This window comes from Charadrius vociferus, unplaced genomic scaffold (assembly GCF_000708025.1).
Source record: "Charadrius vociferus isolate BGI_N301 unplaced genomic scaffold, ASM70802v2 scaffold422, whole genome shotgun sequence".
NCBI lineage: Eukaryota > Metazoa > Chordata > Aves > Charadriiformes > Charadriidae > Charadrius > Charadrius vociferus.
This window is the reverse complement of record NW_009647080.1, coordinates 964,867-990,371: the sequence shown is the minus strand read 5'-3', so window position 1 is coordinate 990,371 and position 25,505 is coordinate 964,867. Positions and strand designations below refer to the sequence as shown.

The 25,505-nt window shown below is 41.5% G+C and overlaps 1 protein-coding gene across 1 annotated transcript in view; it reads right to left on the bottom strand.

Annotated features, from left to right (window-relative positions):
- Nucleotides 1-25,026, bottom strand: part of RNF144B (ring finger protein 144B) — a 30,822-nt gene extending 5,796 nt beyond the window's left edge. The window contains exons 1-3 of the mRNA XM_009895807.1: nt 24,862-25,026; nt 11,819-11,923; nt 3,407-3,467 (exon numbers count right to left, since the gene is read on the bottom strand). Coding sequence (XP_009894109.1) covers nt 3,407-3,467; nt 11,819-11,923; nt 24,862-25,026 — 331 coding nt within the window. The remainder of the gene's footprint in view (nt 1-3,406; nt 3,468-11,818; nt 11,924-24,861) is intronic.
- Nucleotides 25,027-25,505: the final 479 nt, after the last annotated feature.

Here is a 25,505-nt window from a genome sequence, read left to right as displayed (position 1 = left end):
ATGGTGTTTTGCAATCCACGCTGTCTCATACTGTTTGGTTTACCATGGAGTACAAGTGAAACCGGAAAAAAAACTAAAAAGGAGCAGCCAAAAAAAAAAGGAAAGAGCCTTTCATATTGCTCTGACAAGCTGCTCCATCTTTTGGTTAGGGCCATTTCTCTCCGAAGCCTTTCACCTGCTTCCCCACCGCCAGTTCAGCCGTGCTTTCTCCAGTCTCAGGAGGGAAGCCTTCCCAAACTGTGCCAGTACTGGGCAGGGATGTGGCCAGATTTCACAAAACGCACAGGCAAGCAGGTGAGATGTGGGAGACTGATGGGGGAAATGCAGCATCCTGAAAAAAGGAGAATTTCTGGCTCAGGAGAGGTACCCACTAAAAAGATGAGCCCATGCCTTTCACGGAATATTAGGAAGATGTCCTTGAAAATGGACTACTTTTCAGTCAGGCATAAAATGGAAGTTCTACCACTAGGCTTATTGGGCAATTGTCACAGAAATAGAAATAGAATTCATATGTCCTAACCACATCCTATTCCTCTGTTTCGTTACTTCTGATGACCACATCAACCTCATCCTAAACAGACATAGAGCAATTCCTGTTTCTTCTATTAAAATATGCTGCACAGAAGCTCTGTGGCTAGCTAGGTCCCAACGGGAGGCAGAGAAATTGCAGATAAGTAAGAAAGCTTGGTTTTAAGCCTGAAAACATTTGCATTCTAAGAGCACAAAAACACAAGAGGATAGAATAACTTCAGTGCATTCCTTATTAAACTAAGCAAGTGTATATAGATATACAATTGTATGCCAATTATTTCTCACAACTTTTTCACCCAATATTATCTGTCCATTTTTTTTAAAACCAATCAAATCAACAGGAAATATATTTTATTAAAATAGCTAGCACAGATGGGGGATGGGGAAAACAGCTTTTGGATGTAGAAGTCCTTCTGGTCTTCAAAATTTTCCTCAAAATTCATTTTGCAATGGAAAATGTCTGGAAGGGTGAGAAGCATTGAATTTACCAATCACTTGAAGACTCGTAAGCAAAGACTACAGAGTTAGAGCAAGTCTTTTGACTTACTCAAGAAGCTGATCATTTATTTCTAGCATTTCTAGAAAAGCAAAGGGGGTGTTGAAGCAAAGAGACCATATCTCAACAGAATAAAGCTGAGACAAAAAGGGTCTACATATAAAAAGCTGAAGGGTTTGAATAAAGGGCTTTGTCGATCAGAGCAAAAGTCATGAAGGACACCCTAGTACCTACCTATTTTAAGGGAGGAGAGGGCAGGTTAGGCAGTAGCGGCCTGGGTTTTCTGTCATGCCAGGTTTGAAAAGGGTCAGGTTGCACTAAAGCTGACACAAACACGAGGAACGCAACAGATCTCATCTGTCGGGAGTCCCTGGGCAGATTCTTGGTGAGAATTCAGCCCCAGGAGGTCCCACCAGCGTGGTTTATTGCTCATGTCAGAAAAAGACTGTCAGGCCAGTGTTGGCACTGGTGAGGGTGGGCAGGCTTTGCCAGGTTAGGGTCAGGTCTGAGAACAGAGCTTCAGGCCAGCAAAAGCTAATAAGCCAAGTCCAACTGATGAGTCAAAAAAGGTCAGCTTTGGGGGCAGCACTAAATCAAGGATAGGCAGAAGGTTCTGGCTAGGGTTGGGATTACTGCTGGTGTCCGGGTCAGAGCTTTAGTTAGCAGGAAACATTGTTCACAGGTATCAATAAGCTGGATTTATTGCTGGGGCAAATAGGCAAGGCAAAAAGGTGATGTTTAAGGCTGCCACTTGGGTGCCATTTTTACTATCATGAAGGAGAAAGGACAGATCTTAGAAACATACTGAAGAGAGGTAGTGGAGGTGGAGGAGGATTTGTCAGACTTAGGCAAGAACGAAAAGGGAAGCAGGATTTAAAAAACAGACAAGTTCCAGGCTTCAGTGCGTGGGAGGCAGTAAAAAAACCCAAAGAGATGTAAAAGGGAGTTGGACAAAAGATCATAAGTTCAGCGTTGGCTAGTTATAGAGGAGGAGATACCAGGAAATCATTAGTTTCACAGTCTTCAGTTTAAAAAAGGTTTCACATAAAACAGATTAATGTATTGGAAGAATGGTTCTCTTTCTTAACCCTTTAATACGCTGATTTAACAAGCTCTGATTTCCACCATCCAGGGCTGTAGACAAGCCACTGCTTGGCTTATGAACTGGAGTGGCTTCCTAAGGAATTAAGAGTAAATGAGAAGAAGGTAAAATAGGAGAAAGAAATAAGAAATGAAAGCAGGGTTTGGGACTTTTTTCTCTTTTTTAGCCCAAGTGCCTAAAATCATAGCTACAATCTGCATCTGCCCATGAACTCTGGGGCATACTTGGGTATACTCATTTTGCTGTTTTTTTACCTCATGGTCATTTACTGTGATTCACGCCAGATGAGATTCTGTAAAAACCCATATGTTCTTCTATCTGCCCATCTTTTAAAGTGCATTACTGTGCCTAACTTTTTGGAACCTCTGCATTTTCATACACATTCCCAATTCATCTGCATCTAAGCATGCATGAAAAACATGAGCACAAATACAGTCTTTTGAAAGAAAGTTTGAAAACAGGCAGAGTCAGGGCAGCTCAGTCCCAGATACACTACCCTGCAAACTATCACGGAGTGAGTTCTTTGAAAAACACTGCAACTTCTAGCTGAGACTTTCAAGCCGGTGTCAGTCTTTAAAACCAACGTGGGACCTCATCTTTCTGATTAGCAAACTGCTTCTTCAGCCTTGGCAAGGAAACGTCTTCCTGAAGCAGAAGGCTGACCTCTGGCATACCAAAGCTTGGCCCCAGTAAGACCTTCAGTTTCAAAGTGCTTTACTAATAGGCCTTATTGGGCAATGAGGGGTCCAATTATCCCTCAGGAAAAAATAAAATAATACTAGATGAACACACATGACACTTCTACATAAGGAAAGCTCTTGCAGGGGTATTTGCAAAAATCCCCATCAGACTGCAGGGTCTGTCTCCCCAAGAAGTTCTTAAGTTCCCTATGGATGTATGAAAGGGCCATATGCACCCTGCACCAGCCTCTAGCACCTTGTTTAGTTCTACCAGTACAACCACCACCTCAAGGACCCACGATGAGGGAAGGACGACGGAGCCTCAGGCACGCAATCTGAGAGTATTGCCCACAAGCTTGAGTAAAAGCATGGTATTTCAGTAAAATGCCACTCTGCTGATTCTGCTCCACTGAAATAATTTCAAATTTGTCTGTGGAGCACAGTCAGATCTAGTAATTGCTCTTAAACTATCGCAAAACAAAGACATCTCCATCTCTTCCTTAACTCACCAAACTGGCTTTGTCTTTGCAGCATGTAATACTGCTGCCTCCACTGACACTTAAAAAATGAAGGTAATAGAAACGAAAAGGTTCTCACCTCGTTCAAACTTCAGCCTCTTGTATAACTGAAACTGGTCAACAGGCACCAAACAGGCAATCTGAAATGAGAAACAAACACACAGAAAAAGCATTAGAAACACAAAGACTTGAAAAAAGATAACAAGCACCCTGTTCTACATGCCTGCTCTCCTGAGCTGGCTCTCAAATCCACTTTCTTTTCCTGCTTGCTTTTCACCGCCACGTTCCTCTGGACCTTGATTTCCTTCTCCAGAATGTAAAGTAGTTCTTCACCTCTCCTATTTCAGCCACACATGCTGGTAGTTCAGCCCACATCTTTCTCACCATGCATAGGACAGTCTTCTTTGTGGATTCTGTATTTACTGCAGGCTTCTCGCTTTGTTTCATGTTGGCTTAATGTAATGAAGGGTGACAGCTTGCCAGCCTTGGAGGCTGCAGCCTGTTGTTCATGAACAAGAACACAGCCCAAATGAATGGTTCCTCATTCATGTCTCCCAGTCTTCATGGCAGGGGTCACTTAGCTCTCAGAAACTCAAAGCTAGTCTGGTTCCCATTTTTTATTCACTTAATGGATTTTGGGCTAAGACAGTTAATGTCACTGCTGTTGGAATTTGCCTTAGACAGGCACCAGCTCACTGGGAACTGGACTGAATTTATCAAATTTATTTGGCATAGACAAACAGGCTTTGCAGATATATTTCACACTGCCGTAATTAAATACCAGATTAAAAGTCTAAATGCTCCAATCTCCAATTAACATTCTACGGAAGAAAACCAAATACCCTATTTAAAACTAATAAGCAAACCTGCATACAGGGTAAGGTGAGGTTCAAAAGAAAATTCATGGACACTTCAGGAGCCACATGTTTGTTGGACTCAAAATCAGAGATCATTCTCTTTATATGCTCCATTTGTAATATTGTACCAGCACTAAAAAATTTTCTGCAGCTACCTCAGTGTCTTTGTCTTTTACTGAAAATAAACCTAGACTAATACTAATACAAGACCTGATCATTTGAAGCACTGTGAGATAGTGTAGAACTGACAGCTTCAAAGTGAAAGGCTCTCGCCCTCACATCCAGTATCCCACCACAGTCCTTCAGATTATTGTAAAAGGCAAAATTTTGCCCTCAGTGAAGTGGACGCTGGCCCTTCTGTGCTTTGTGACACAGCACTCATAAGAAGAAATACAAAGACAAAAAAATTCAATATATATTCAGTATCATGCTGTGAATACATTTGCTTTTGTAGATGGAAAAAAGAAAAGCAAATAATATATCCATTTGTATATCATTAAGATAGGAAATTGCTTTATTAAGACCTTAAATCAATTGGAATTAAAAATGCATTTTGAAGCAGGTGTTTGCATAATTTCTTTGACCTAAATCAATGTTATGCAAAAAATAATCCAACTGATGACAAGATTTAAGTTTTCAAAGATGCTTAAAAGACTTACAGTTGAAGAAATCAAAGGATTTAATATGAAAATGGGAAACACCAACAAACCTTTACAAAACATAACCTTAGTCTAGTAAGTCAGTCCCAGGGTCAAAGCACTGTCCTCATTCAGTTTCTGAATTCAGGGTGCAAACTATTTTTAATATGAAAGTATTTGCATAGCTAAACAGTATTACATTGATATGACTGTCAGACACAGAGAGCTTCCTGAGAAACTCCTCACCTGTTCATCAGAATTCAGCTGAAATGCTCTTGGAAAACAAATAATAACTTAATCAAACAAGTAAAAAAGAGTGAAGTTCAGCACCTTCAGCAAAGAATGAGCCCAACCAACAAAGTTATATAAAACCCACAAGTCACATCATTTCAGCATTGCCCACTCCTCCCCAGAGCAGCTTCAAATCTAAATAGAATTTGGAAAACAAAAAGAGTCGTCTGCTTTTCTCTAGCTGGGTGAGCATTGGCAACTACTTTAAATTTTCCCTTCATTACAACTGAATTAAAACAGCAAGTCTCAATGCTGTAAGAGCCACTTGAGTGAATTGTTTAGCTGGCTGGGGTCTTTCTGTGTTTGCTTTTTAAAAAACAGTTTGTCAAGGGCAGTTCTATTCAGCCCAGAATTTCCCATGTATTAAAAATCAGCCTTTTTGATTACAGCGGGAGCAGAGTCAGGAGTTTTACTGCAGATTTCAATAGAAAGCAGACTCAGTGCTTCTTTCAGAAAGCTTCCCTTTCTCCTCTGGAAAACCTCATCTTACCATGCCAGCCTTCCCCACTGGTTTCACCCAGACCCACTCTTCTTCCTACATATCCTCTTCACAGCTCAGCTCCCTCCTCCCCTCAGGCAGCTCCGGACACCGACACATGCAGCTTGTCACCTCTGCCACTGACTCCCCCAGGCTTTTTGAAAGACCAACTCATGATAGCACCCTCACGGAGGTCAAGCCGAGAGGTGCCGAGCTGAAGCCGCTCACAGATTTAGTATCTTTAGGCATGAGGAAAGGAAGGCGCAACCTGCTGCTGCTGCCTGAATTCAGTGCCACAGAAAAGCTGTACGTGCAAACTTAATTGAAAAGAAAAAAAAAAAATGAAACGTGAGTATCGGGTCCCCCCCAAAACCAGCAAATCCTTTCCTCAGTGAACTTTTCATCTCATTTACGCTTAATCAAGGACAGCCGTAAGCAGGGTAAGGGGATTATGTGTTTATCTCCTCCTACTTGGCATGGGTGTCTCAATGTTCATCTTCACACAACTTCTCCAGCCCCACCCGGGAGTCCATCCCAAACACCCACTCTCCTGCCCAACCGCACACGCCCCTGGGCTGGACAGAGGATGGAGATCTGGGGAGGATGCAAACCAGCAACACAGCAGATGGCAAAGGGCCAAAAGGGAAAGACTGTAAGCATGTCAGAAAGCCGACATTTCTTATTCTAGGCTAAGAAATTATTCAATGCAGCAAGAAATGCTACAGGACAAGTTTTAGGCTTTTTTTTTTTAATACTGGGTTAAGGTTACAATAAAAACCTACAAAGAAAATCAGAGGCAAGGACTCTCCTCTCCTGAAAAGACATTGATTTGAGACTTATCAGACTATTGGCAGTTGAAATAATTTTTCTGGTTTTCTATACACTGTAAGCAACTTCTGCAGTTAGAGTAGTCTTGTCATAAAGCACAAGAACATGTAAGAGCTCTCGCTAAGAACAGCAGCTTTCACACCTGAAGTAAAAATATCCATGGAAAAAAAGCAAAACTTTGAAGGCTTGCTACCACAAAAGGCTCCAGCTGGACCCTTGCCAAGTGTCCAAAAAGACTGCCCAACATGGTACGATAGCCGGGGGTGCTATTACTACATGAGACAAAAGAGCAAAGGAAGGAAAATGAAAAGGTTGGAAATAATTGGGTTCAGTTTACACAGAGGCAGACTGTTCCTTGTAACCTGGGCAGTGCAGTAACCAGGAGCCAAGGAAGAACAACTCCCCTGTTCTAAAACACTGGCTACCACAGTGGAAAGTGAAAATCACTGCTCCACCTATTCTCAGGCTTTCAAGGGAGATGCAAGGAGGCAATCAAGAAAACTGAATAGATCTTACTTCCTTTCACACCCGTATGAATCAAAGCTCGATAAAGCCGAGGCAGGAAAGTTCACCAGAAGAAGTGCTTCTCCCTTTCTCGCTTTAGCAGATAGGCAGCAAGGGCAGATCCTGCACTGGCAGCAGCAATGGCTGCTTGCAAAGGGTTGCACTGCCCACCTCTGCGAACATCCCACTCACAGAGGCACCATCTAGTTTTGCACAGAGTGCAAAATAGTTTTACTTTCGGCTGTGGTTTGCTTTTGAAAGGGGTATGGGAGTTTGATCTCTTTATTGTTAACATTACATTCACTCCTTTCCTCATCAGCTACCATGCTCACTAGAGTCATCATAAAATATTAATTTATTCATTTTCTCCATTAGGGAGCTCTTCTCTTATTTAGTGACAAATAAAAACAAAATTAAGACTCTCTTATTTGCTCCCCGTGGATTTATTTAAAACCAAGTAAATAAGAACAGAAATGTTAATTTTGACCCTGAAAAAGATAGGTCGGCCTGCAACACTTTCTCACCTTCCTCCTCATTTTACCATTTCAATCACCCCTAGCAAAATGTAAACCAATTTTCAAATTAAAAATAAAGCTGGTATTTTAAACTGACTCCCAATGGGATTTTTGTTCAGCTGTGTATAGAAGATAACGCATTTAGGAATGCTAAGATCTGGTTCAGTGTCCCATTTCAGCATCACCTTACAAAGCACTAACAATCCTCTGTTAGGTTAGCACTGGTATAGATCATAGATTTACACAGCCAGAGGGACAATAAGCAGAATTTGTACTGCATGCAAAAGGGCAATTCTCCTTGTCGAACTTAAGACACAAAAGGAGAGCCCAAATCAGTATCTTCTTTACCGCCTGCTGCACGGTTTTAACCCAAATCAGATTATGTATACGTGGATCATTGGCACCAATATTACAAGCTTCAAAACAATACAGGAATCAGAAATAGCAAAGTGCAATCCCCTAGACATTATCCAAGTGCGTACTGCATTAGAAATCCCTGTATGGAGTTGAGACTTACTCGGATTCATAGCTTGCACTGGTGACTGGATTTGCACCAAGTAAAACCATTTCAAACCACGATAAATTACCCCTTGTTTAGATTAGGGATATTAACCGGTCCAATTAAATCAATGGAGCAAACTCCCAAGAGAGACAGAAATATTCTAGACAGAAGAAGTCTGCACGGTTGAAGAAAACTGTATTAACATAAGATGTTCCTTCTACCTTCTGCTTCCAGGAACGAATCCAAATCATTTTTGTTTATTGTACTATTAGAGCTTGAAAGGACAAACATCTTGTTTAACAAGATTGCTTTTAAACTTTTCTTTTTTTTTTTGTGTAACCAGCTATTTGAAACAGAGTCTGTAGCCAAAACCATTGCCTTCCCACCACTAACGCCCATTTATTTCTAGTTAAAACCAGCTATATGACAAGCAGCTGCTATCTTAAGAGGTCAAGATATGACCTAGGATTGCACCAGGTTTCAAGCACTCCAGTGGAACAATTCCTTCCGTTTGAATGCACTATTTGTCAAAGTAAAAAATCTGCAGGGAAACATACCAGTTTCAGCTAGATTTTGTTAAAGTTAAAACAAACCAAAAACCAAAACGCCAAACACCAAACAGAGGGGTTTCAGAAAACATATTTTCAAAGTACGAAAAATGACAATTTTCTAGTTCAAATGACTTTTCATTTTAAGTTTTTTAAGATTAAAAACCTGGAACATTCTTCTGAGGTCCAGAGAGACCAATGTTCTAGCTCACCAAAACTAAAGCCTTAACTCCCAACATCTCCTATACTCTATGAATAAGCAGTTTACTCCCCAAACACTGATGAAATATTAAACTGTTTGAGAGAGACACATTCCTATTATTCACACTTGCTCATTTCTTCCTGAGACATACAAGAAGAAATTCTATTCCGTGTTGAAAACGTTTAACCAGAGGTTTTGCCCTCCCCTCCCCACCTCCTGAAAGCAACACAAGAAGCATGTGTCTCAGGCAAGAATTGCAAAAAGGCTCTCATAATTTAGTACCAAACTAGATAAACTCTGAAGAACTTTACTGAGAACATAAAACAGACTTAATTCACAATGAAGACAAATAGGTCACTGGAAAGCACTGAACAAATGTTACACACCTTGAATGCGGACCTTGAGAGAGGGAAGTAGAGGAACTTTCGTGGGTATAATGTGTTATAAATTACTTATAAGCTTTGTTATTAATTTTTCAGTTTGCTTATTGAAGGGAGCTCAATCCAAAATGCACTGAAGTCAATGAAAAGGCTTTCCTTTACTTCAAATTATGCCTAAGTTCACCTTATCTCCCTTGTGCAGGCTAGGGCAAAAGGCATTTAAAAAGCAAACAGAACAACCACGTTAGCTAACATAATTAGACACAATTTAGCCCAAAGTGTAGGAACCAATTTAACATCATGTTCGTGACAAAGACAGTTTTAACTGCTATTTTTTCTCCAAACTATAATGGTACCTGGTAAATGTCAATCACAGCAGAGTCTGAAACGGACATGACATGAAAAACACACTTTTTCAAAACCCTGACGCACAGGGGAGGCAAAAAAGACCGTCTCTTTTTTTCCCTTGGTACAGGCAACATGTCATTCCTCATGGCACTGTCCTGGTGAGGAACCTTTTCCTGCCAGAAGCCAAAGACCAAACATTCCAGACCCTCCAGAGGTGAGATACTTTTACACTAGAAGTTTCAGAGTGTGTAATTCTAAACAGTACTTCCACACCAAACAATAGCCATATTTAAGCACAATCTCTACCATGTGAATAAGGTTCTGTTTTTTAAAAAATAGCTTTTAAAGGCCACATTTTCATTCAGAACATCCTTTGTAGAGAAGAAAAAAGAATGCAGAGTGCTCATTCATAATCTTTATTACTGGAGACAATCTATTTCTATTCTTTCTATTCTATTTCTTTCTATTGTTCCTGTAGTTTTGGAGGGTTTTCTTTCCTAAAGAATTAGGTTTTGGGGAAAACACATAAGCAGTTCGTTTTAACCAGGTTGGGGGCCTGTTTGCTTTACAAGTGGAAGGTCTGTGTTTCAAGCATATCGCCAAAAGGGAGCATCAGAACATTCATTTATCCAGGGGACACTAATGCACATTTGGGCTGTTTAGTCATTCTGCCTTCAGCCCAAAAAGCACCCAAGGATTAAGCTAATGGTCCATTAATACATGCCCTGGAGTGTGCTCCTGCTTTACTAAGGGGAAATATATCTCTATAATTCCTATAGCATCATAAGCCTAGTTTAACAGAGCAGAATTCTTCCTATCATTTGTTAAATTTCTTTAAAAAATACATTTTCAATAAAGGCTAGTTGCCTCCAATCTGGTGCAATGGGTGGGAGGGACATTGCTACACCCTCTCTGTATCTATGCCCAAGAAAAGAGGAAGGAAAACAGCTGGCTGCTTTCCACAATAGCTGGATTCAGCCAACAAAAAGCTCCACCATATGCCTGCATGCCATAACAAACATAGCTGCAACTCCCAGCTAAGCACTGTGTTTCAAATGCATGCTGGAGAGGAGATCCTGAATTTTTCTGGAGAAAGGGGCATTTTTAGTATTGGGAATTGAATTGCTGCTGATTGCATTTGAACAGGGTTATGTACTTCTACCACAGTCACGTCATCTGTATACATAGGGCTCAAGGGAACCCAGAAGATAAGCTGCTTTTCTTCAGTTCAGGGATGGAGATATGATTCTCCTTGATTTCGTCCCTGCAAACAAACGCAGAGAGAATGCAGAAAACCAGCCAAAAGCCCTTAGCCACCTTTTTTTCCTGTTTGTTTGTTGTTGGGGTTTTTTTTCCCCTGCTTGTGTCCCAGGCCCAGCAGGGGCCTACCTGGCTCAAAAAGCAAGCAAGGAAGAACAGCTGCAGGGCAACATCAGATTTTCTCGCAGTTTTCCGTGGCCTTCTAGATGTACACAACAGCTGGCACGTATGAGGGTTCCAGCCACACTGCCAACAGCTCCTCCCCATGTCGTGGGCTTGGCGCTAAGCCTAATTCAGAAACTTTACACCAGCCCTAAGCCAGGCAGGAGGCTGCCTGAGCATTGCTGGGAGGCCATCAGGCAGCCTGGTAGGGGCCATCTACAGTTCTCTTGAATCCCGTTGTCCCAAGCGGTGCAAGAAGGTCTGAGGAGCCCATTTTCCATGCAGTTTCTCCATCTCCAACTTTCAAACTGAACCTTCCAGTTACTCTGGGAGATTGTGCACATGCCAGACGTGCAAACAACTCTGCCTAAACCTCATTTAGCTTCTGAGCTCTCAACCTCTCCCATCTCTGCCTTGGGAATTAAGACACTTCTCATAACTCTTAAGACCTACTTCCACGCAGTGCTGTGCAGATGCCTTTCTTTCCGTATCACTATAGAGAGTCTTGCATGTTTATATTGGGCTGCAAATTGGTTGTTGCAGCCCAATATAAATATACACGAAGAAATTCTGGCCTTGCGTACCATCAGTTTGAGTTTTTGCTCTTAATTTAAAAGAGGTGCAAGAATTTCAGTGTTTGCAGTCAAAGCAGATCTGATTTAACTGACAGTGATAATGGAGGCTCAGCAGTTCTGGGATACAGAGTATTCTGGTTAAGTCACCTGTATGGGCAATTCAGAGGTTGTTCTGATGCCAAGTAAGCCTTTCCTCAAGGCACAGAGGGAGGGAAAAAGGAGCAAAACCCTTGAAAAACATCTGTTTGTTTCTAGTTCCTCTTGTCAGTCAGGCTGCTTGCCAAAAGCTCATTAAAGGTAATTAAAGGGAGGAAAAAGTGCATGATCATATTTATTATGCAGATAAAGAAGTTGAGGGGGGGTTATGTTAAAATAAAAAAGAGAATGAAAAAAATTTTGATACCTCTGCTTCTTGTAGGGTCCCGTGGTTCAAGCATACCATGTCCGGACACGTGATAGGAGAACCACAACCTTCTTGAATTGCCAGCTGCATGTACTGTTTTAGGCACTAGAAACAAGTAAAGAAAAGAAAAGTTATAATCCACATGTTGGTAACACACAGATGCTAGAGATGCTGCACAGCTACCACCTCCACTGCCTTAATTGGCTGTCCTGAAGCTCCAGCACACAGAAAACATCAGTTATTATAAGTGTGAATGCTACTAGTCATTACATTGGAAAGAATGCGCCAACGAACAATTAATTATGCATGACTTCATCTGCCGAGCATTGTGTTTACCCAAGTCAGCAAGTCAGACCTTTCAGTGCTAACAACCCCTACACTCTACTAAACTGGGATTGGAGGATTTAGTGGGGGGAGTATCTTTCATCTTAATTAAACAGGCTTCGCTCTTTTGTCTTTCTTCCTGTGTTCTTAATTCAGACTCTCAGCCAGCAGTTTCCATTGTAGGAGACCTCATTTACAAGAAAAAGGCTACTGTTCTCAGCTGCCTAAAAGGGGAAGGGGGTTTATAACCTGGTTAGAAGGTTATAATCTGCCCTAGAAGATGTGCAGCTATCAGTTCTTTCCCTCTTCCCCCAGCCCCCTACACAGATCAGGTAATTTCCATGGTTTACCATGATTTATCATCAGCCTCTAGTCTATTGAGCAGGAGTTCAAAGTCCATTTCCAGTATGGAGGCTTTCTTATGAATTTTTCCAAATTGTTTTATTACACAAAAATGGCAGGTCTCCCCCCTCCAAGAAAAAAAGAAAAAAAAAAAAAGCCCCAGGTCCCTTCAGAAACCATTTCCAGTATTTATAGGCATTTAACATTCAAGTCTGCATTAGGTTGGACTGTTCTGAAAAGGCCTTGCAATAGTGCTCTGATTAAAGAAAATTCCTCGTTTGTATTTTTATTGGAAAGCTGGTACCCTCTTAAATGTCAGGATAATTAGGACTTTTACAAATGGAAATGAGGTTTCTTTATTATTCTGTCTATCTCTCTACCGAAACATTCACGTCCACACAATTTGCTTAATTCTGATGAACTATACAGAGACATTAGTTCACCAAGTAGAATGAGGTTAACTTAGTGGCATTTTAAATAAGCTTACTTTTGATTTGTAAATATTTGAAGTGTATTCATTTAGATGAACATAGGGGTATAACCTAAGTGGCAAGCTTTAAATATCTAGCTCATTAAGCACTAATGGATTCAGATCAGCAAGCACCCCTATAAGAAAGCAGCAGAGCAGGCTGCAAAGAATTGCTGGTGCAAGTACTATGTGGGAAGTGAGCGAGATACTCACAGGTGAAGATCAAAAAAGAAATCATGTCAGTAACTGAAGGCGGTGTTACCTCCCTAGGGAATATTAGCCCAGATTTAACGAGGAGCTATTCCTTTATTATTCAAGCAGTCTCAGTGCCCTGTCCCATCTCCTCCCGCACCTCTCCCAAAGGCATCTAGGCACGGTGCTTATAAAAAGTCAGTTTAACCACTGGATCAAATCACCCCACTAGCACACACAGCTCCTCCACGGAGCAGGAAGCAGAACCAGGTACATAACCACAGCAGTGTCTGGGAGCAGCTACCCTAGAGACACTAGAACTGCCAGGGCGCTGCCCACATCTGCAGCCACCATGGTCTGGACATTGGCAGCGGGTGGCACAGGGAAAGCCGAAAAAGTGTCCCCAGAGCCCAGGGTGACTCTCAGTGCCATTACTGATGCGGGTGGAGACCGTGAGTGACCTGCTCCTGCAGCCCCACATTCATTAAGCACCTGGCGCTGACCACGTGCTTCAGGTCATATCACAGGGAAAACACGGTATCAAGCGCTCACTCCCTGCACAAATTTCTTCCCTGGTTTTGCCTGTACCCAGCCTCCACCATGAATAATGCAAACAGAAAATTCTGCCCTCCAAGTCCCTTCCCCAAAGCCTGTACGTGCTGCAGTGCGCTGGGTGCACTTCTTAGATACGTGGGTGATGCTCCAGCAGAGCCTTCTGACATCTCACTCCCTCTCCTCATGGAAGACCTGATTACTTTCTGGATCAAGTCTCAGGGCAGCATTTGGGGAAGAGGAAATGTTTCCCTCCTGCCAAAACATTTAGTTTGCCTTAATTCCTCAACAAGCATGGGAGAGCAACCTTTTACTTTTGCTAAGATCCCGGCTTCTGTCTCCTCTGTGGTGCTGCCTGATATTTAGTAATTTGTTTTGACAGCATGGTACAGTGGATTTGTATTCAGGGGGCAGCTCAGGTCAGCCAGTTACAGAGGGAGGACAAAGCCTGAGAAGTTACTGCAGGCCTCGCAGCAGCCCAGAGGCTTGTTCTTAATTTAGACTTCCAGGACAGAAGCTCAGAGCACCAACAATTACCCTTCCGTGCAAGGATGGGCATGAAGCTCTTAAGGAGCTTCGATCTACAGTATGGATTTTGCAATGAGTTTCAATAGGCAGTATCTAAATCATTAGGGGTACGAAGCCAGGAGAACAGAGGTTTCTGAGGATTGCTAATGCAGCTGGATTCTCCTTCTCTTCTAGCTCACCACTTGGTTGTATGTGAGGATGGGTGAGCAACGGGAGCCTTCTGCGATGCTTTTAGACAGTGCCGTGCTTTCAGAGGGTGACTTGGAGAGTTTCTATAATAGGTCTGTGCAGTGCCATGGATCTTCAAATGTTTCACAGAAAACCTCCCTGTTAAATAGTTTTTATAGGTATTAAATCTTTTGCATTGATTTTCTGCACTTGGAGAATGTGCTGTGGGTGCAATTCAAGAAGCTGATGGAAGGACTTAAAGGTGCTGGGAAACTCGAAGGAAGCATTTAACATTTACCACTGAAGGGCTAAGCTTTTTACTTAAGTCTGTACATGAATGAAAATGTGACCTTCTTGTTCCCCCTTTCACAAGTTAGCAGCAAAGAAGAGACAGTGGAAAATGACTAAAATTTTAAAATATGCCTTCACTTTAACAGTAAGACTGTTGTTAGAGGGGTTTTACTATTATTTACAGCTCAACTACTAATTTAGCTGCTTACTTGAAAAGTGGCAAATAAAAGTATCAGAAAAGATGTACAAGCTGCAAATGTGATGAGAAGAGGATTCAATATCTATAGAATGACCTTCTAAGCAGTATGTCCTCCCAGACTATGGAGAATACATTATACAGACATAATATACGTACAGACATAAAATGGTAAGACTTTCCATGCATTTTGTCTGCAAAAATCAGGACTATCTCACTTAGGAAAACTGCACACACTACATATGCTACTTAATTGCTCTACAAAGTGGAGGTAAGATCAAGATACTCAGCCTTCTGTGGTATTAGAGTTCCTTGAAAGGATCTTAATCTTGACATCCAAGAAATCACCAGGTCCGAACACCCTTGGGCTACACTCCCCCACCAGTTTCCTGCAGTGCGGTGACTTACAGGCATGGAGAGCAGTCGGTGGCTGGCGAGTCCACACCACAGGACCTGTGGCTTACAGCTACAGTCATACCATCGTCTTACCCTCCATGGCCAGAGCAAGTCATCCGCAGTGACCTTCCTACCGACACAGCGAGGTTTCTATGAATGTGTCACACAGTCAAGGCAGAATGGTTGAGGCAACAGAATAAAAATCTACTGAGGTCTTGCTGAACAAGTTTGAATACTGCTGACTACAGATGAAACTGGAGATTTGGCTCCATTACATTCACCCCTCAAATAAATGGTAAATACCAACACAAGGAATTTTAACTTCCATACCTGCAAGTGTACCCTAATCAGTTACATTCAGTTTACTCAGATTTTCCCCACTGAGCAACTATACCATGCAAATATCTGTTCTGGGATACATAATAAAATCCTTATGCAATCAAGCAAGAGGGATCAATTAAAATGTGATAATATAATTCCACAAGTAAAACTCAGTACACCTAACAGAAGGTTTTGGTGCTGATCTGACTTTGCCAATCACATTTTGCTCCTGCTGGGCTACTGTCGACTTCAGTGGAAAGAGTACGACAAGTAATTTTTTCTGTGCCTGAGATTCATAATGTATACTGACATTTTTTTTTCAGATAATTTGCTGTCTAAGCATTTTGGGGCAAGATTTTTTTTTCTCTTCTACCATTTTTGTCTTTCAGGCCATCAACTTCCTCTATTTAATCAAAGAAGGTCAATATCCATTTACCTACTTCACAAAATGTTACTCATGAGTATATAGTAAGTAATGGCCTGTAAAGTACCTGGATCAAATTAACATGCAACATACATACATTTCTTTTTTATCTTATAGGACTTGTAAGAAAGATTATGATTTAGGTAAATACTTATATATGCCCCAAGTACACATTCCTCTGCTGGAGCTAAGGCTTTGTTGAAAGTGTGTGTTGTAATATGAGGGAAGAATCCTTAAAAAAGCACTGAAAAGCCCAATCCAGGAATGAACAAACTAATAACATAAAAAATTCCTTCTTCAGTAACAAACACTTCCTCTAATCTTTGAAAGTATTTTCTATGGTCAGTTGTGAGCCCCAGGAATAGAAAATTCTGTTCAGGCTATTCATGGATTCTTCATTTCAACACTTCTCCTACATGCAGCTCTAACTTCAAATTTATTTCCCCAAAGTAAACTGTGCAGAGGGAATTTTTAATGTACTGACCAAAAAAAAAAAAAAATCTGTGTGGCAATTTATTTAATCTCCCAAGGGACCGTAACAGTTCTGCATTTTAACGTAAGAATGAGTTCTAAGTATAATTTCAGTATTATGTTGCTAGGTAATGATGTCACAAAGGCACTATATCCCTCTTACTGTGAAATCTTAGGTTTCTATTCAAAACCATTTTCAGATAATCTCTGTACCAGAAACAAAAGATGGATCTCAATCATTCCTACATATTGCTTTTTCAAGTACCTTGACATGTTCCATTACCTCGCTCATTTCCCATCTGCACACAGCTCTTCAGCTCCCTAAATGCAGCCTCATTGTTTTGGATGCAAAAGCATAAAAGGAAACTCCATACATGATGTGACAAAATTGAACAGGTAGTTTTATTAAGAAACATGGAGGGATGGCTAGGAAGAAGAAAGAAACAGAAAGCCCTGGCCTGTTTTCCTGTCAAATGCTATAGATATTGCTGCTAGCCACCGTGCAGCAGTTGATCCAGAATAAGTAAGGGCATTTTTAATTAAATTGTGGAAAGGGAAAAAAAACCCAAAAAACCAAAAATGGATCTACAGTATTTCTTAAGCAGTACTAGGGCATGATCTACATTAAATAAGAAAATGCAAGAAATTATTGAAGGCATCTTGCTGAAACAACAAGGTCTTTCCTACTAACATATAACTTGAAGACAATTTTAATTACAGAAAAATTAAGAAAACCTCATGTTTCCTTCTCAAAATCCGCAGGACTGATTTAAAATTTTAAATCCCTCTTCCAGATTTGTCCTCCAAACTGTATTGGTTTGGGTTTGGGATTCTTTCAGCCTTAGCCTTTTTACAAACTCAAAATCTGGGCAGGTGGAAAAAAAAAAAAAAGACTGTATATGGAAAGAAAACATAACTTTTCAGCTGGCATTCCAGAGTGTCTTATGATTCAGAACAAATCAACAGATAGGCATTTAGTTTTTGTTTCAGTTCTGAGCAGTGTTTATGTACTTTCTATTCAGTAAGACCTAACTTTCGTTTCTTTCTTGTCATTTACAAATGTTACCTGTTCTTCAGTGCATACACAAGACAATGTAGTAGTCATGTAGTTTTAAATGGAATATGTAGTATTACTAACTTCAGTGAGACAATTCAGAACAATGTTCTGACAATGTCAGAACTCTAAATTTAACCACCTGATCCACTCAGCATTTAATCAATTGTGTACTCAAATAAATATACACCCCCCCAAACATTACTCATAGTGTTTATGACAGATCTACATGACGTTTAGTAATATGTTCATCATTGTCATGATATCTGCACTTCTGCATGTTCAATCTCTAAAATGGGCCAGTTGCTTTCAATCTGTGGTAATCGAACTCCTGGAATCTCTCAAGTATTTCTCAACAGGTCTTAAAACGAGATGAATCGAGTCTATTGGCAATTAGCTTGGAGGCATCTGCGCTTCACTTGAAAAAAAATATGAGGCTTTTCCAGTTAAAGAAAGATTTTAAAAAGTACACCACAGAAACAGCCATTTACTAATTTGTTAGAGATTATGATAGTCAGGATAGAAGTGAAAAACAAAAGATCAATGAAACATGCATTTGTATTGCCCAATCTATATTTTAACTGTTAAGGACCAGATGCAGTGACAAATGAAGTTGCTTTTAAATGGATAGAGGACCAGGTCACATAAGAGCCTTATTGAGAAAGATGGTTGAAAGAAAGTGAAAACATGCCCCTTTAGCTTCAAATGACATATGGTCATCTCGTGGCTCAGTAGAAGGGGAGGAATAACATCACTGACAAGCATTTTATTTTGCCATGACCAAGTGAAAACACCAAGCAAACATTACAATGGACAAGAATGCCCCCCCCCCGCTGCTCCACAAGCCTATTTTTTAAGGGATCTTTCAAGTATATCTGAGAAATATACTGTCATCAGCTTTGCCTCAAAAGATCTACCACCAATCATGCTAGAATCTGCTCAGATACACAGTCTAAAACCAATTTACACATGGCCCACCACCTCCTGGCAGCCTTTCATAAAGGTCAGGTTAGGTTCCTGGAAATCGTTGCCATGAAACGGTACCACCAAAAAGAAAAGGACCAGAGAAATTCACTGTTCCCAAAACTGAACCAGCTGCAAATACCCTTTCTCTTGCAAAGGGTATCTGTGTCAAACCAAACCTGTCCTTACCAACAGCTACAAAACAGACATGACCATGAGGCTTATGTCACAGGCTGGCTTAGTTACTGTGGCACTCTGAGGCACTGACAACTTACTTCACATCTGTTTCTTCATTTGTTAAATGGAGATGATAACACCAGCTTCACTGATGCGGTGCCGTCATTAAACGTGTTAGTTCCCTCTTCCTCACCCGTCTTCCCTTGGCCGCCACCCAGATGCTGCCACCTCTATTGACTTCAGAAACATGTAGCCCCTCTGCCTGAACAGTAGCATCCATCAAAAGGCAACGGTTACATTTGTGCCCTTTTGGTATCCCTTCTAACTCTGCCTTTGGTGTTACTCTGCACAGAAATGCATGCAAGAAGTTCTTAAATCACCTAAATTACTATAAAAGTGCTAGGAGTTCAGTGACAATATTAGCAGGTGTGGGAATTTTCTTCTTTATAACTTTAAAACAAAGCAATTCTGAAACATTTCAGATGTTGAGCTGTGGAAAAAAGAATCCAAAATGTCAAAACTTGACAGCTTGCTACCTGGGGGTGGAAGCGGAAAACAATCTGAGGTGAGCTTTATATAAAAGTAAGTGGGGCATTGCAGCACAAGGTCTATTTAGGAAGAGGAGAAGGTAGTGTTCTGGTGCAGCTGTGAGCAGCACATGCAGGTGTCTTGTAGGATGCGGGAATGAGGAGGAAGAAGAGGGGACTAAACCCCTTCTTGAAAATTAGCATAAAGAAACAGAAGAGATACTAAAACCCAGTGTTGCCTAGATGAAGGAAAATCCAAATTTTCCCTTACTCATAAGTTTTAGTAAGTAGCTTTTCACTGGAGTATTCATGTACATTTGCTCCATTTAGCAGGCATCCCACGCTCTTTGTCATCTGCCTCCTCCTTGTCTTTGATCTACTCAGTCTCCTCTGCTCTCAGGCTTTTCTGCTCATGATTTTTGCTGATGATCCTGATCCCTCACATTAATTTGTCTCTGGTTCTCCAGTGGTCCCCTGCACAAGCTATTTGAGGCTTCACAGAATCACAAAATGGTCGCGGTTGGAAGGAACCTCTGGAGATCATCTAGTCCAACCCCTCTTCACAACACTAAAGACAAAATGTCAATATTTAGCCACCCGAAGGAGACAGGGCAACACACAGCTGCTCTTAAAAAGATTAAGGAAAGCAGAGGAGCCTTAGAGTGTCCTGCTGATGAAGTGCAACAGAGAAATTCCTATTTCTGGATGGGTTTCCCCTTCCCCTCAAGCAAAAGTGTCTGGCAGCAGCAAGCTGCAGCCTCCCAAGGCCCTGACTCGCCAGGTAGGCAGCTGCCCTGGGCGCCAGGCTGTCAACAGCAGTAAAAAAGCCTTTTTCGCCCATGTCTAGCCCTGGCCTTGCTGTCACACATAACACCTTCAGATTACCTTCTACTTGCAGAATAGCTGAGACAGCACAGAAGCTACCTGTGCTTCTATTCAACATTGCACACTGACTTCTCCTTTTAAGGCTGCATGAAGTTTAATTGCATTTAGACCGCATTGTGTGCACCAAAATAACAAACAGGTGGATAATCATGATATTTGTTTTGCATGTTTTGTAACTCAGTTACCTCACACACTTCTGAGAAGTACAAGACCCAACAAAGAATTTGCTTGGAAAAAAAGAAGGGTGAATCATGCTAGTTCTGCATAAACATGTGCTGAAAGCACAGAAGCAAATACATGGAAATATCTTCTGTTTCCAGACTTTGTTACATGTTGTCTTCGGCATCTCAAGCCCTGTTCCAATAAATAACACACAAGATGGATAGAAGCTGCTGCTTGACGTAAGTAGCAGCAATGCCATTTATTGCTCACCTGGCTCTCATCAGGACTCTGAAACGCTTAGGAGGAGGGGGGAAAAGAGGAAAGACAAAACCAAACAGAAAAAGACAAAAGCAAACAGAATTGGCATACAGGGAAGAAGATGACGCCGGCTTTTTTACTGACCCCCAAAACCACATTTTCCATAACAGCACTGCACTGGTTCCCTACTACCATCCCTGCCAGCAGGGCAATCTTACCACACCTGGTAGAACCTCACCTCCATGACTGCTTACAGGCTACAGACTCACACTGAGCCTTTCATGGGGCCCTTAGTATTTCCAGTATTAACTGCTAGTCCAGCACTCCTCCCTACTGCTAATTTATGCTGTGCCAGCTACCAGGGCATTTCTAGCAAGAGGAAGCAAGGTGCATGTGGTCACATCACTCATCGTCTCGCCCAGCTGCTTTCCCAGTTTCAGCCAGGTTTTGGGAAGGTGGCAATCTCCAGGATGTATGCTTTCCAGCCGGTCTAATGAGCGCCGAAGGCCGGGCAACACCCAGTGCCCCCTCCAAAGGCAAAGCAGGGAGGTCAGCCCGTCTATTTCTGGCATTACTCTGACTGAGCACTCCTGAGTCTTGCCCTTGTGAGGCACTGCTGGAGCTATCTAGGGGAGGAAGGAGAAGAGCAAAGGATACAAACATGTAGGAAAATAAGTGCAATATTCAAAATATAATTTCTTAAGTGTATCAGTCAGGATGTAAATAATATTAGCTTGCTTTGGACCTAGATATAAATGCACTAAAATACTGTATTTTGTAACATTGTGATGGGGTAGCCAGACACAGTGTATAGTTATTTAATGTACATATGTGAGTGATGGGACCACCACAAGGGCAAAAACCTGTGTAGCTGCACATGGGCACCTCCAAGGAAGAATAAGTTGCAAGACAAGGTAAGCACAAGGGACTGCAGATAGGAAAGACATCCCATGAAATATACAGGAAGGATGACCAGCAAGACAAAAACCAAGATAAGCAATATCAGGAAGAGATGAGTCCCTCGCCCCTTTCAGGAATGGGGAAAGTAGCATAAAAGGACTTTTTACTAGGGCACGTAGCAATAGGATGAGAGGGAACGGCTTTAAACTGTAAGAGAGCAGGTTTAGATTAAACATTAGGAAGAAATTTTTCACTATGAGAGTGGTGAGGCACTGGCACAGGTTGCCCAGAGAGGGTGTTGAGGCCCCATCCCTGGAGGTGTTCAAGGCCAGGCTGGACGTGGCCTTGGGCAACCTGGTCTAGTGGGAGGTGTCCCTGCCCATGGCAGGGGGGTTGGAACTCGATGATCTTCAAGGTCCTTTCCAACCTAAACCATTCTATGATTCTAAGAAAACCATGCATCTTAAGCAATACATATATTGCTGAAGATACATGAATGCACCACAGCATGGCACTCCGCAAAGCTTTTATAGGTATAGGAAATGACCTGAATAATATAAAGTGCAGTCCTTTAAAACTTTTGCAGGTCAAATACACCTCACATCCCTGCCCAACCCTCTTCAGAGATCAGTCTTTCATTCAAAACTAATATAGTCCAAACACAATGAAACCAAGCCATAAAGTACACTATAGCTGTTTCCAAATTCTTGGGATATGTAAATGTGTGCTTTATCTCACATTTCAGTGGAGTCTTACGCCAAGTGCAACAAATGTTGAGAAATACAAGGCTGATGCCTCTTCAGCCCTGAATAGGCTACCAAGTAAGATGGCAAGTGTGTTCTGCAAGCCATCTGCTTTTTCCTCTCTGAACAGAGAGAGGAAAAATGTTTATAGCTATTTGAAAAACTCCTGTCTTAGTAGCAATGTTCCACCAAAATGCAGACATACACCTTCTTAAACACAGTTTACTTACTTTGGCTACAACACAGCTTTTATGAGGTATAATGTTTATTACAAGAGTTCCTAAGCTGAAAAAATAGCTGTACACAATTCTAACTCATTTAAATTCCTTGATTTTACAAGGTACAAATGAAAAGGAGATATAAGCTTGTTCCCGCAGATGTCTAAATTGTAACAATTTCCAATTATTTCCACAGCCAAAAATGCTGTAGTGAAAAATGACCATAGATGCAGAATCATCATTACAGTTAGCAAAAAAAAATAAAAATACCTCGCATGTGTAATAGAACAAAAAATTAACAAAACTAATGGTTCCACCTTAGTAGAGCAGAACCTATTATGACCATGTCAAGCCCTTTTCTATTTCAAATTTAATACTACTCTTGGATCTATCTAATTAACCTTAGTGATAGAATAAGCTATATAAGCTGAAAGCATCGCTAGCTAAAAAACTGATAGGGGCTCGATCCCATAGCTCACAGTTGATATTCTTACCCCAATATCTGTCTTAAGGGCAGTGTGAAGGTATCTAGAAGCCCTGGCACAGGTGGGTGGAAATTTAGGGCATTGCATACCAGTGCAGCTACTGCAGGCTGTGCCCCGAGCAATTGCCCATGCAAGCCCCGGCACTGAGACACTCCATGGCAAAGTGCTTCTGCCACTGCTCTATGGAGGCTGCCCAAAGGTGTAACTCATACAGCCTCCCAGAAACTGCTCTGGATTCAGGACAGAAAGCCATATAAGCAGGTTAAAAGTTCCCAGAGCCCCCTTTGTTATAGGATGCAAGATCTACGTATGTCTGTTGCATCAGCCCAGACACGTCCATCAGGAGGATGTTCAGACACGGGCAACAACAGCCAGACAAAGGGTAGACATGGAGCATAAGCACAATCGAGACATATTACGCCCACTGAAATAAATAGAGCATGTCTAAAGGCTTCTCCCAGCTGCATTCGGCACTCACTCATGGCTGGCTTTTGGGTTAAAGTCAGCGAAGTTTTGCACAGATGCCAAACAACTGTGACTGTACTTTCCACTTTGCTGTCACGGCAGTGGAGCCAAGTTTTTCCCCGCTACCGGCCAGGTAAGGGGTGTATGTACTGGGTGGCAGCTGCGGCACCAACAGGGGACGGGTGGGGACAGCAACATCACCAGCCATTACCGACTTCTCCCTTTCACCAGCACCCTGGAGGAGTGGAGAGCCCAGTTCTGACTGGCACAGTCCTCAGCAGTCCTTCCTTCCCCAGGGCCCAGCTAACACTGAGGTTAATGTGCCATTTACGATACTAAATCAGAGTCACTGAATTCTTGGAGAAGAGTGGAACCACTGTAAAGGTATCAACTTCTCCAAATTGTTTTAATTTAAAGCAGATTCTTCATATCTACCTGTTAGGTATGTTCTGTTAAAACTTTTATTACAAACCAAAATACGGAAATATTTTGTGGAAGTCGGTATGGAAAATAAATTTAATGAAGTTCAGGCTGAAAATGCATATTAATTGATCTTATCCTAGTTTCCTGAAACACACAGCTAGATTCTTATCCCATTTAAGATACCCTGAATTCAGAGTAAGTGAAGATACTCTCATTCAAGCTGGCTTCACAAATAGAGTTCTTCCATGAGTTCAAACAATCAAGGGCAAAACTTAAACGTACTTGCTTGATGGTTATCCACAATTTGTTGTTAAAAAAAAAAGAGTACATTTAATCTGGAGTTAAAATTACCAACATCCCTCCAGTGGTTTCTGACCTGTTTCCAAAATCCATTAGTCAGGTACACAGAAGTCACTATCGCCAGAGAAACTGGGTCCATTTTTCCAAGCTGACAAAGACACCAGAAGAGTACTAATACCTGTAGGGCTTTTATCAGCTCACTCAACCTCCACCTTTATAATTTCCACCAGCTTTATTTGATCTGAATTTGCAGGACAGAAAGTCCTCACTGACAACTACAGGGAATGCATGACCTGGGCAACATCTCTGCAGCACAGACTGCAGATGCAAAGGTTTGATAGGCCAAGGTTCATTTTTGTTTAGGCATTCTGATTGCCCTCAAAAATTACATACAAGACTTAAAAGGTCTCTGAGTACTCAGAAAACAATAATGGGGAAACAAAACCTCACAGCTACCCTATGATGTTTCAAGATCTTGCTTCAGAAAAAAATAAACACTGAGTTTGCATATAGACTGTGTATTTTCTCTGACAGTCTTAAAATGCATCTTTTTTTCCCATTTACTACTGGGATTTATTATTTGCTATGGGGACATCTGTTAGAGTTACAAATTATCAAAAGAAGCAGAATGACTGAGAAGTCTTTTAAATAAGGTTAAAACAGACTAACACCAAATGTTCTTTAGGAAAGCATCCTCTATCAGTGTGGATAACACACACTACTTGTATGGGACGAGCAACCCCATCTCGCAGTTCTGTCTATCTCCCATTACCCTGGTTCTGTAACATAAAGGCGCTGCTAGATCTTACCGATGTACAAAAGATGCAGCTGCATTCCTGAAGAGTGGTCATCTTATCCATGGAATATTCACAGAGACATAGCTTGCAAGTGAGCAGGGGCTCCAGTGCTAACTCTCCAGCTTCTGACTCTTCAGTTGTCATGGTGTGAGGACAAGATTTTCCAGCAGAGCCCATTCACTCATTAATGGTTCACTCAGCCTGAAAAGAGAAATCAACAGCTGAAACATCCCAGAAGCCATGTAGTCATTTCTCATTGACCTGAGAATTTACAACTCAGATCCATAAAAGCACCCGCACACCCAAACATACTACTCTGGCAACTTGGTGCCAGTCTCACACTTCAGGCCTTTCAAAATGTAGAAAAAAGGTGCCTGAGAGCCCACCTCGCCGCAATGCCTGAACTGGGTTGGGTTCTCAGAGAACATTCAACTTGCTGACACAGAGCACCTCAGTCGGGCCACTTATGATCATATTAAAAAAAAAAACACACACAAAAAAACAACAAAAAAACCCTCACACATAAGTTATTACCTATGTTATATGCACCAGAATAGTGGTCAGAGCCCTCACCAAAGTCCTAGGAGCAGGGATTTGACTTGGGACAATGAACTCTTAATTAAAAAAGTAAACCGTGTTCATATGTACATATATAT